Genomic DNA, 12,961 nt, shown 5'->3' on the forward strand with positions numbered 1-12,961 from the left:
ATAAAATCTTTTTTAAAAAGAAAAAAAAGAAAAGAAAAGGAAAAGGACCCAACTGTTAAGCTGTCTGTAAGAGACTCACTTTAAATATGAAGATGAGGGGCACCTGGGTGGATCAGTGGATTACCTAGGCCTGCATGTTAAAAAATAGGAAATGATTGGAAACACACCAAAAGAGAAGGAAGGAAATAAGAAAGAGCAGAAATTGTTGATATTGATAACTTCCAGTCATGCTGATTAAGAAACAGAGCAGAAACAAATTATCTGGTTTGACAATGAAAAAGGAGACATCACTACAGACCCCTCAGACTTTAAAGTATAAAAAGGGCACTCTTTGCCAATACAGTTGAGAACCTGGATATAAAACACAGAAGCCTGCGAATTCTAAGATAGCTGACGCATTCAGGGATGAGGACAGGGGCTGTGGACAGGAGGATGCTGTCTGGGTAGCCAAAAACCTAATGGGGAAGGGGTCAGACAGGCGGCATGTGACCACGGGACATCAGGGAACCAGTCAGAGGTTCTCAGCAGGGGAAGTGGTCTGGTCCAGGTTGAGCTTTAAGAGCCCTCTAGCTGCTTATGTATGAAAAATACCCAAGAGGAGTAAGCAGAAGGGAAGCCAGCACCACTGCCCAGAAGAGCCAGGCCCAAATCCCCCAGGGAACAATGGCAGGACATGGTGGGGGTGAAAGGGAGGGAGAACGAAGAGCTGAAGGAGGCAAGGTCAGGGCCTAAAGACTGTGAGGCTGCCCCAGAGATGAGGTCCCATGAGGCGGTACAGACCACAGAAACGAGCTTTTGTCCTGTAGCCTGCAGGACATGAAGCCAGGGGCACTGGGGGAGATCCAGCGGGTAGAACAGGCTCGCACCCCAGTGCTCATTCTCCCTGTCACAGCCCCTGCCAGAGGGCCTCACATGGACCCCGGAGGTTCAGAAAAGGGCAGGAAGGCCAGGCCGAGGACTTAACCAGGCTGAGGCCAGGTGAGTGCACACCCTGAACACACATGTTCCCCAGCACCCCATGAGGGGATACTTGGCCAGGCGAGAATGGGGGTGGGCCTAGAAGGTGGTCCCCTGTTTGTCTCAAGAAGGCTGGGGATGTAAAGAGGAAGGAAGTAGGGCCAGGACAAGGCCTAGCCTCCTGCCCGAGCCTGAGGGCCAGCTGTCTCCATCTGCCCATCAGGGAAATGGGACAGTAAGCACGGCTAACAGTGACACGGCACATGACCACCCCCAGTGATGACCTTTTCCAGGCCCCGACCCCAGGCCTCATGCCCATCTCACCAAGTGAACCGCCTCGAATGCCCAGACTTAGCGGGCCTATACCTCTAGTTTTACGTATGCTTAGCCGATTCCCACCTCTCTCTCATGGGTCAGCCTGGGTGTCCCCTGCCTGGAGCAGCCTCCCTTGGGCTTCTACAGCCCCCCACGGTGCAGACCTGAGGCCTCTCTGCTTCCTGGAGCTACCTATCACCGGGCACCTAAAATGGGGGAGTCAGGCTATGACGGGGGAAGTCAGGGGCATGAACAGTGAAGGTCAGCCTGCATAGCTCCGGAACCCCCTCCTGGGGCAAGTACCAGTACCACTCTGCTCACATGGGGCTGACCCACAAGGCAGGGCTCCCCCAGCCCCCAGCTCTGCCCCTACCCTTCTCCGAGCCCGTTTCCGGTCTGCAGGATGGGACAGTGGTGTGTCCCTGCGTGCCGCCTGCAGGTACGTACTTACCCATTAGGTTCTGCCGCTCTTCCTTCTTCCGGGCCTTCTGCTTGGCCTCCAGCTGCACCACTGATAGCGACGGCCCCACTGTGGGGCTGGGGAGGGCGCTGGCTGCAAAGCGAGCCAGCAGGCCAAGCCCACTCTCCTCCAGGCCTGGCGACAGGGCCCGCTCTCGGGCCCCCAGCCTATAGCCGCTGCCGGCCTCCTCCTCCTCCTCCTCCAGCTCATCCTCCTCGTCCTCCTCCTCGGAGCTCTCATCTGGTGCAGAAAACAGGGGGCGAGTCAGAGCCTTGGCCTCAGCAGGTACCGCCCCCCACCGCCCCGACAGCGAGAGGCGCACGGCTCCAGCCTAGCACCTCACTCCTCATCAGCCAGGGGTGGTTCCAATACCAGCCCACAGATCCCCCCAACCCCGGCTGATGGCCCAGTGCCCCCATCAAAGCAAGCCCAAGACGTGGGCATCCCGGACAGCCCAGAGGTGGGCAGCAGCTTTGGGAATCAGAGGGTTTCTGTAAGGGGGAACACCAACATGCACCTGTGCCGTGGGGAGGGGGACAGACACACAGACAAGGACTGGAGACAGCTCTCTCCACCATCTCACGCACACACGCACACACACGCCCCGACGTACAACATGAAGGCTGAGAAAGGAGGCAGGAGAAGAGGAAAGAGGAGGCCAGGGAGGGGCGGAGAGGGGGTGGGGTGAGGGTGGCGGGGACTCAGGGGCCTGGTGGGGGTGGCGGGGCATGGGTTCTGGGGCTAGTGACAGGAGTTAGGTAGAGTTCGATCTCTTCTTGAGCAGGCTCTGGGGTCCAAAGTTGACTCCCAGCAATTCCCCTGAGCTGGGGAGCCTGGGGTAAATCCTGGCCCTCTGGGAGCACTTTTGCTCATCTGTGGCATGGGCCGGCCCTCCCAACCCACGCACCCAGCTAAGGAGAAAGCACTTTGCAGGCTGAACAAGGACCAAACAGAAACAGGACCAGCCTGTTGTACAAAAAGAAACCACTGTCCCCAGGGCCAAGGGAGCCACAGCTGGCTATGCCTCCTGATCTATGGGGAGCCAGGGAGGGAGGGCACGCAGGTCAGTTCTCCTCACTCTGCGCCAGGGGACTGAGGCTTGGCGTGGCCGAGCACTCGGGCAGAACTCAAACCCAGGGCTCCTTGGCTGTCTTGTCACCCAGTGTCTCCTAGAAAGGGGTGTCCCCTGCATGTGAACCAAGCTCTCCACCAAGAACAGAGACTGCAGGGAGATTACAACCTTGCTCCTGACCTTCCCGGGGAGACAGCCTCACACCGCCAGAGTGGGCAGGCGAGGGCACTGGGGGCTAACTGCCCAGGGACACCCGCTAACTCTGCCTGGAGTGCTGGGCACGTGATGGTGGCTCTGGGGGCCACTAGCCCAGGGCAGGGCCAGGCAAGGCCAGAGGCGACTCTCTGCAGCAGATAAGGTGGCCCATACCCCCCACCCCCCACCCCCCGCTCTATCTTGGGCAGGGAATGCCTGGGCTAAGGGAATGGAGAGGGCCAGACACAGCCAGTCAACTCCATGTTCTCCTGCCACACCCCGAGCCACCTCTGCTTGCTTGGGTGCAACCAGCAGTCCCAAGTGGTGGCCCCGGGTGCACCAAGGGCGGCAGGGGGTCTGCCTACCCAACTTTCCAAGGGAGCCTGGGTCTCTGGGGTGAGGGAGGTGGACGTGAGTTTCAGGAATCCCTGAAGGGCGTTGAGAAAGGAAGGAGGCAGAGACAGAGGGTTGTTAAGAGGAAGAGGAGGAGGATGGGGAGGAGAGGGAGGAGGGAGAGGAAGTGGGGGAGGCCCGGCTCCCAGAGCAATGGATGAAGCAGGATGGAGGCCAGCGGGGCAGGCAGGCGGCAAGCAGGCAGTGCACACTTGCGATCCATCCACATTGCGGACATCACATGGTTGTCTCCGCCCCAGTGGGCCACAGCGGCAAAGCAGGCTAAGTGTAGGCAGACTTTCGGCAGCGCCTGGGTCCCCCACATCAGGCCTCCCTGGGGTCGGCCAATTTGAGCAGGGTGGCGGGCGGGGGGGCGGTGGCTGGCTGGGGTGGGGGCACAGAATCAGACGCGTGGCCAGTTTTCCCTTCTAGAGAATGCCTTCCCTGGTGGCTCAGGTGTGGAGACTTCAGAACTCTCCCCCAGCCAGAAAGATTCCCCACCAGCAATGTACAGTGGGGGAGGGCTGGCTCTGGGTTTCTGGATGCCTGGAATGTCTATACTGGATACCAGTCAACCAGCAGCAGCCCAATCCCCGCACCTCGACATGGAAAAAGTACTTGGAAGGAAAAACCCAAAACCAGGGTTCGCTTCCCACAAAGCAAGATTGGTGGTCTCTGGAGACCCTCCCCACCTCCGGCTGCTATGAGCCTGAAAAGCCCCCACTGGCTGCTTCCCATGGTGGCTGGTCTGCTCAGGCTGGGGTAGGCGGGGCAGGGGGAGCAGTGGCGGGGGTGAGGGGGTGTCTCCGGACCAAGGAAGCCTTTCTGGAGCTGTCCACACCTGAGGCGAGAGAGCCTACCAAGGGCAGAGGGAGGAGAAGTCCCAACAAAGCAGCCCAAGGTAATACAGAAAAACTTTTTCTTACAAAAACCAAAACCAAAAAACTCTTGGCTCGGTATGTGGGGTTGTCTGGTGTAGCTTGGTTCGGTTTGGTTTTCTAAAACCCGATCGATAAATGCCAAAGCAATCCGCTGCTGCCATAGCCGGTGGGGGCAAACCCCGAGGAGGGGAGGTGCAGGGGGACACAAAGAAAAGGGTTTTGCCTACCTACGGAGCAACGAGCCAGGCTCGGACCCAAGCTCAGTGACCCGCTGCGCCGTCTGCCCTACTCCCAGCCTTCGCTTTGCGTCCAGAGTGCAGCGTGAGAGCAAATGCAAGAGACCAAAACAGACATTCAAAGCATCATGGGCAGGGATCAAGGGGGAGGGTATGGTCAAGCTGCTGGGGGGAGAGAGCAGACACTAGAAAGCCAAGCAGTCAGGTGTTTTAGTACCGGATGTCAGGAAGACCCTATTACCCAAATATCCCTGTCAAGACCTGACCAGTGTTGAGAGTGTGTGTGTGTGTGTGTGTGTGTGTGTGTGTGTGTCTGTGCACGCGTGCAGCAGGGCCCCTCGCCTCCCCTATCTGGGCTCTCTCCGCTGCCACGTCTGGCCTGCTCTGAGGGGCCTCTGGCTCCCTCTGCCCACTCTGGGCAAACGGCCCTGTGCCAAGACATCTGAAGGGGCTGCCTGCTTCTCTATGGGGTCGGGGCTGGGGCAGGAGAGCTTCAACTCACAGAAGCTGGAACTCTGGCTTTAAAGGGGAGGAGCCAAGAGGGGAGAGGAGCAGGTCAGGGAGGGAGGAAAGAGAATGGTGAACCAGCCAGACTGGTCCAGAGGCCAGGACTCAGGGCAAAGGAGACTGACTGGTGAGTTAGTGAATTCCCCACTTCCTTGGCCCAAACTCCATTCTCTCGCACAGCCCAAGAGAACATGGGTCCCAAGGGCATCTGGCTCCCTGCTGTGCCATTTCCTGGTCACCCAAAATGGACCTGGGCAAGTCAGGATGGGAGGTGCGGGCAGGGAGAAAGCAGACCAGGGACGGGAGCACAGCTGGAGTCAGGGTAGCCTCTGGTCCCAGGGCCTGAGCCAGTTCCCGTCCAGGTGGGCCCCTGCATGCCCGGGCCCCACCCCAGGGGACACGGGGTCTAGACTCTGGGAATCCCTGAAGGGGCTCCACCCAGAAGCAAATCCCTAAACCAGGGTGAGGAAACACTTAAGAATCCCCTGGCTCCCCCACTTGTCCCTGGGACGCCAAAACCAGGATGTCCACAGGGATCACAGAACCACACCCTCTCCCCACAGGTGAGGCAGATGGGGGGGGGGGGCTGCCAGCTGACCAGGCCTGTGGGCTCAGTGGGCAGTGCTCTCTCTGAAGCCCCGGGCCCCCCGCCGCTCAACGTGGCAATGAAGCCCACGCTTTCAAATCTCCCAACAAAACTCGGGGCGGCAAATGGTCTTGACCCTGCACTGCCTACACGCCCTTTAAAACAGAAATACGTGTTAGAAAACAAGTGTTTATATTTTTAAACCGCTGTTACATAGAAATAGAGCTTTAAGAAAATAAAACAAACAGGCAGCTAAAAAACAAAACAAAACAAAAACAAAAGATGAAGCTGGAGGTGAGCACAGCTGACTTTAAGCCTGAGAAATGAACGCATGCCAACAGCTCTGCCAACAGCTACCAGGGATATTTGAGTAACAGAGGAGAGTGGCAGACCGCCTCTTCCAGCTCTAGCCCTTGGGGGAGGTAGGGGTGGGGGAGGCAGGGGGAGGGGAAGGAGGAACGAATGAGGGGAGCGGCAACCTAATGGTCTAGTAAGGACACAGCAAGAGAGACAAGGCACACGGGTTTAGTTAAAAATGAACTCGGTATGTTTAATAAAGCTTGGTATTACCAAAATCGCGGTACAAACATCAAGTCACACGCCCACACGACAGAATTCCATTTACAAAATGTCCCCCCGGGAGGCCTCCGAGAGAACCCGACCCAGGCCTGTGGTCTAGGGGGGGCAGAGGAGGCGAGGAGGGGGGCAGAGGGGGAGCGTGGAGGAGGGGGAGACTAAAAACAGTCCGTATAAAGGCTCAAAAAGAGCCAGGCCGTGGCGTTATCACAACGATACAGGTACAAGTAAGAACAAAAATAGAAGGACTCAGGCGGATACAGCAGGCTACGCTGCCAAGAACCCAGACGGCCGCCCTTCCCGAGGAGTCCCAGGTGGGGCCACCTCTGCCCGCCATCTCCTGCCATCTCCTGCTCGCTCGCTCGCTCTCTCGCTCTCTCTCTCACTCACTCTCTCGCTAGAAAACACGGAAGGTACTTTGTGTTTGGAGCTAGTAACCTTGGTCAAACGAGTCCTCCGAGGAATCGCTGAAGGAGGAACGGGCCTCGACCTCTTGAAGCAGCAAACAAAAGGGCTGCTTCCTGCCGGCGGCCGGCTTGGGTTTCAGAGTTCGGGCGGCCGCCAGGCCCCTCTTGGTCAGCTTGGGGCCTCCGGGGGGCTTGTTCTTTGCCACCATGCCACACAGGATGGAAGACGTCAGTTTGGAGCTGGACGGGCCTTGGGCAGACCACTCGTCCTTCAGGAATTCTTCGTCTTCCTCTGAGTCCGTATCTGCAGTCAAAGTAGTTTTTAATAAAGTAAGTCATGGAGCGCTGGGAGGGGACGAGGCGTCCCTCGTCACTCTCAGTGGCTCTGAGAACGCCCTGGCGCGTGCCGGGGCAGAAAGGTCCGAGTGCCTACCGGCCGTGCAACAGGCCATGTCCCACCGCCTAGACCTCTTCTCCCTGGCCTGGAACTTGACTCTCGCCTGGGAGGCCCCCGGGCCACAGGCCTCATAGAGCTCGTCCTTTCCAGACCCACCACGCAGCCACCTCTGCCAACAGCCTTTCCAGGCCCCGGGGGAGGCAAGAGCCCTACTTTCAGGAAGGCCTGAGCCAGGGCCATGGAGGTCACTAAACCCAGCCCACGGCTCCTTTTGGGGAGAGACAAGACGCAAGAAAAGAAGGGCTTGGGTAAAGCTCTTCCACCCCAGAAGAGCAGTTTGCGGTGGCGTGCTGGGCGGCGCAGGCAGACTGGGGAGCAGTTACACACACACACACACACACACACACACACGCATCCCAACTCCCCGCCCAGGAGCATCGCAATGGCCACTGAATGCAGTCACACCAAGGAAACTGGCAAGTGATGTTCCAACTCAAGGATTCCTATCAAAGGGCGTCATTACCAGCAAACGGCTGCTGGCTTCCCCCAAGTCTCCTGCCTTCCTGCACAGGGCAGGAGACTTTCCGGGGAGAGGGTCACCCAGCTTTAGGGAAGGGGGACCATCAAGCGGACACAGCTCTGGCCCCTTCCAGCCTCAACCCAAACGTCCTCACACCATTTTGATCCGTTTTATAAATGGGGCTGGGCTGTCCAGCAAGATTTCATTGGAAAAAACGGCTCCACAGCCAAAGACTGTAATCCCGTGATCTGATAAAATCCACGCTGAACACGAGAACAGTAACGACCAGAGCTAAGCTCTGGCAGCACCTGCCATCTCCATGCCCACAAGAAACTACATGGGCACGTGCACGTGTCGGGTGCGGGAGTGAGTCAGAGGCAGAGGCAGTTTCCATCCTCTGGCTGCCTCCGCCTATACCTACCTATGCTTTCCACTTCAACCAAGACCCCAACTCCAGGATGGCCTCAGAACTCTAGGCAGGGGTAACACAGACAAGCCCCATCAGGCCTGTCCATCCTTTCCAGGCCCACATCCCAGGCTGGAGACACTGAGGGCGATGACGATCGAGCTGGCTTCCCACCAAGCATGCATGTCTCCCAACCCCAACAACCCAAAGTTGAAAAACAAAGCCGTTTTCTCTCTTCCTGTATCCTGCCACCCATCTCTGTGCTAGAAAACACTCTTGGCTTCTTTGTGACTGCGTGCTCTCATCTACCTACAGAAAAGCCTACGTGAAAAATACAAACGAGGGATGCCTGAGTGGCTTAGCTGGCTAAGCGGCCAGCTCTTGATCTCAGCTCAGGTCTTGAACTCAGGGTCATGAGATGGAGCCCCACCTTGGGCTCTGCACTGGGCATGCAGCTTACTTAGACAAACGAGGAACTCTCCTCAGAGCCAGCTACCTACTATAGCTAGCATCTAGTTGGACACAGATCTGATCTCTCTGCTGCACTTTAACTCCCTTCTCTCACCTGGACAGTGGAATTTTCGACACTAGTGTTATAGACAGTGTTATAGACAAGCAATCCGAATATGGCTTTGTGTGTGCAAACATTTGCACACAGGGGACTCAATGGCTCAGAGCACGCCAAAGACCTCAGGAACTGAGCTCATTTCTGACCTCCAGATGTACAAGGACAGGATGCTTCTTGCAGTCAAGACAGCAACTCCCCATTCCCTCCAACATTCTAAAACCTAGAGATGGAAATATCAGAGAGTCCTTTTTTCCTCCTCCTCTGGGGCTATGAGTTCTGAGATGAGCTCATGGTAGCCATGGACCTGGTCATATCATACCCATCCTAAGTTAAGGGCCACAAAAACTATGGCAATCAAGCATGTCCTCAACACATAAGGCACAAAGGAGCTGTTTACCTCACATATTTGTCTCTACATCAGTCCTAGAGACCCATTAGTCCTGAGTAACCAAACATACAAATGTTAAAAGAAAACAAAAACAAAAACAAAAAAAGACACCAACAACAGCAGCAGCTTAAACTTATGCCACAGCCAGCTTTTACCAACGTGAACTCACTAGAGCTCACAACAGCCCTGTGAGGGCAACAATAATTTAACTCCAAGTCCATAAACACTTTATTTCCTTTCCTCAAGAAAACAAACTTTAATAGCATTACAGGTGTCGACTTTCCTGCACTTGACATCCAACCACTCTTCCTATAAACCAAGCAAAGCCAATCACAAGCCCAGATACCCACATCCAGGCAGTCCAAACGAAAAAGCCCTCCACCTGAGTCAGGGCATGGGGACTCCGGCAACAGACCCTGCTGAGGACTGCCGGGAGCTGCATGCAAAGCCCCTCCAGGCCTTTCTACAGCAGCCACTGGCTTTGTGCGCCTGGGTTCTGGGCATTTGGGGCTCCACTCACACACAAACCAAGGAGCACCTACTACCCATCACCACAGGCCCATGGAAGACCAGCCATCTGCACACACAGCATCTGCCATATAGCGTCCCAGAGCCAGCAGAGACTGCACACAGACCCGGGAGCACCTATTATGTGCCACTGAAGGCTGTGAAGGGCCAGCCATCTGCCCGCGCGCACGCACGCACGCGTGCACACACAGAGCACCTACTACGTGCCACCTAAGGCCATGAAGGGCCAGCCATCTGCCCGCGTGCACGCACACCCAGGCGCACCTACTATGTACCACCGAAGGCCGTGAAAGGCCAACCATTGCGCAGGCGTGCACGCACACCCAGGAGCACCTACTACACGCCACAGGAGGAGGCCCCCGGCCCAAGTCTGGGGCCCCCGGCTCAGGAAAGCCGCATTCCCGAGTGCCCAGGGAAGGAGCTCCCATGCAGCAGGCCCCGGCCAGTGAGAGGACGAGCAGCCCCCTCAGTCCAGCAGCAGCTGCACTTCCCAGTTCGGCGCTCCCAACCCAGGCGATCCAGCCCCGGGCACAACCTAGGGCAGCCACCTGGAGTGCTGTGGAAAACACAGACGCAAACACGGCCCGCACAGCCCTCAGCGCGCTGCCCAGCACCGCCCGGCACGGCGTGCGCTCTGCGAACAGACGCTATTCCTCTGAACGCCCCGCCAGTGGACTGAGAGCCGCCTGTGGGCAGAGGACGCAGGCTCCGCTCTACGGTCGGTCGTCGCAAACGGCCACTCTAGGCTGAGCAGCCGCTGACTCTGTCGCGCAAAGGCCTCCGCACGGACTCCTCTGGCAAAGGCGCGAAGGACCGCCACACGCCGGCGGACTTCCCCTCCCACCCACCAATCACAGGCACTTCCGCTTTCCATACCCTCCGCCCCCCTCCCCCCCACACTTCCGGCCTAGAGCCCGCGCGGAAGCAGAAGAGACCTTCGAGCGCCCGTGAGAGAGAGGAGACCGAGGAGAGAGAGGAAGCGGCCCGAGGCGGCGCGGCGTCCGCTACTTACTGTAGGAGTAGCTGCTCACTTCCGAGGCGAACGGGGAGTGGGCCGACTTGGGCTGGCCTCTGGCCTTGAAGCCCACCTCCATCTTCCTGGCTTTGGCGGCCCTTTTGTGTTTACCTTCTCTGGAGGCTTTGAGGGACAGACTGAGGCCTTTGGCCAGCGCCTTCCTGTCCTTGCCCAGCAGGCTGTCGTAGGGCGTCAAGTACCTGCCACAGCCCCCGCTCGCTTTGGACTTGCCCCCAGAGCTGTCCGAGAACTTGAAGGGCGACTTGAGCTTGTCCTGCTTCGTGAGCGACAGGGCCTTGTCCAGCTTGCTGGCCAGCTGCTCCTGGTCACTGGCCATCTTTTTCTTTTTAATCTTCAGCTGTAGAGGGAAGTCGGGAAGTCACGGGTTAAGACGTTTGGCGAAAGGACGAGACTGGGCTTCAGCGCACGGGCTCTGATGAAGCGGGGCTCCGGTCCCTTCTCCCTGCCTCCGTGGCCTCCAGCAAGTTGCTCAACCCCTCTGAGCCTCTGTTCTCCCCGATCCGGAAAATGGGGAGAATTATAGGCAGGCCTCTTGGGGTTGTCCTGAAGGTGAACTGAGATGAGGCCCGTGAAGCTCTTATCACAGTGCTGTTACCCTGGCTGCAGCGATCGCTAACGCTGGCACTGCCACTGGCTCTCCCCGACACTCTCATGCCTCCTAGGGAAGCCCTTCAAGCAAGTGGCCCTGCTGATACGCCAGGAGGCAGGGGAGGAGGAGGCATGCAACCAAGACAGAAACCTCAAATCCTAGCATGGTCCATCCATTTAACTTGAGCACCTGAAGCAGCCCAGGAAGACTACAGCACATCCTAAACTGGCCCATCCAAATGAATAGGCGGGAGCTGCCAAGAGAATGCCTCAGGTGTGCCTTGGATGCCCGAAGCAGTCAACAGCGATTCGAGATCTCAGATTAAATTCCTGGTTGCCATGTCTGCTGTAGTCGTTTGCTATCAAAAGGAAATGTGCAATGTGCAGTTCCAAAGCCATTAACGCCCCTCGTCTGAACATTTTAGCTGTATTTTCTTTAATCGGTTAACATCATACGGGCGAGAAAGGAGGGATAGGGTTATTTGAACAGCCAAGAAGCATCCCTCACGATTTGCAAATAAAGGATCCTGACATACAGACTAGCTCTGTTAACTCCTCGTGGATCCAGTCTCCCTTATGTATTTCCCTCTGATGGCCAAATCAACGGAAAGAGTTCCCTTCTGTGGAGCTTTATGAGGAGGGATGACAAGGTACATTAGTATTTAGAGACACGGGCCTTAAGTGGACGATTTCAATGCTCTGCAGAAATAAGAAAAATCAAGGAGTTGGCTCTCACCCCATTACCCCTGGAGAGTTCACAAGGAAATTACAATGGCATCAAGCCCTTGTTTCTTAGAACTATGGAACGATGAAGCTGCTCATTAGACGATTACACTGTTAAACAACAGTAATTGCATTATTTGGTTAAGAACTTGCAGCCTGTCTTCGTGGCTTCAGCAAAGGGTCATGGAGCACACACAGGGGGTGTGGCTTTCAGTCCCAGCGCTACCTGAGGCTGTGCTACTTCTAAGTTTCTGACTTCCTCTGGGCCTTGATCCATGCCCCACCCCACTCCCCAGCCCAATAAGACTGGAGGACAGTCCCTCTGGCACTAAAGCAATTATTTCTATAGTTTCTGTGCAGGACTAGGATGATCAACAGACCTGTAGAGGGAGTGTGAACTCTGGCACACTTTCCAGACCTTCTACCCTAGGATGGCAGCTTACTGACCTGACTCATGAAGTCGGATGAGGATTCGTGCTCGTCCCAAGGCTGGCTCCTGCCCCTCGCTTTCCCCGGGGCAACAAGGCCATCGTGTTCCTCCTCAGGTCCCTTGTGCCTCTTCCTCATGCCTGCTCCAAGCTCGTACTCCTCCGACGTCAGCAGAGGCTTGCTGCTCAGCCTGAAACCCAGATGCACAGCTGGTCAACACCCTGGCCAGCGAAGACTCAAGGGGTGGGGGTGGGAATGGGGTCCGCCCTCACGGCCCTGAAGGCTGGGCTCCGGATGTCGAGGCACAGACAGTGATGGCAGAGGGACGAATCTGGGGAAACCGATCCTGCAAAGCTATGGTGCTGGGATTCTATTTGTGAATGGGGCAGAGTGAGTTTAACAGGAAAGAAGAAACACTTCTCCACAGCAGTATCCTCTGCTGGCCTCTTTCTCGCTCGTGCTTCTTCATACATACACTCACTCACACACACACACGCACACCCCTTATCAAAACGTGCCAAGAACAAGGATCAGAAATGTCAAAGAACTCCCAGAACGGGAGGGGGATTAAGGGTCTCCGGCTGGTCTCCTGCACCCCTGGGATTAACGCAGTCAAGAATACAGTCCCAGGTTGAAGGCTTCTCTTACCTACTTTAAGCTAAACCTTCACAAGTAACAAGAGCAACTAATATTTACTTGGTGCTTACTATGTGCTTTTTCCCAGGCCAGGGCTTTATATTCCAACCACAACAATGTTCTACATGCTGGTTTTTTTACACAGGGGGAAAACAGG

General features: G+C 56.5%; 1 protein-coding gene across 3 annotated transcripts in view; it reads right to left on the minus strand.

The window, feature by feature from the left end:
- The window catches only part of TNRC18 (trinucleotide repeat containing 18), an 83,117-nt gene that overhangs the window by 23,373 nt on the left and 46,783 nt on the right, over positions 1-12,961 (minus strand). For all 3 annotated transcript variants that reach the window (XM_044232567.1, XM_044232566.1, XM_044232565.1), the window contains 4 exons: positions 12,187-12,358; positions 10,405-10,765; positions 6,617-6,889; positions 1,724-1,972 (listed from right to left, as the gene is read on the minus strand). In XM_044232567.1, coding sequence (XP_044088502.1) covers positions 1,724-1,972; positions 6,617-6,889; positions 10,405-10,765; positions 12,187-12,358 — 1,055 coding nt within the window. The remainder of the gene's footprint in view (positions 1-1,723; positions 1,973-6,616; positions 6,890-10,404; positions 10,766-12,186; positions 12,359-12,961) is intronic.

Source organism: Neovison vison, chromosome 14 (assembly GCF_020171115.1).
Source record: "Neovison vison isolate M4711 chromosome 14, ASM_NN_V1, whole genome shotgun sequence".
NCBI classification, from domain to species: Eukaryota; Metazoa; Chordata; class Mammalia; order Carnivora; family Mustelidae; genus Neogale; species Neogale vison.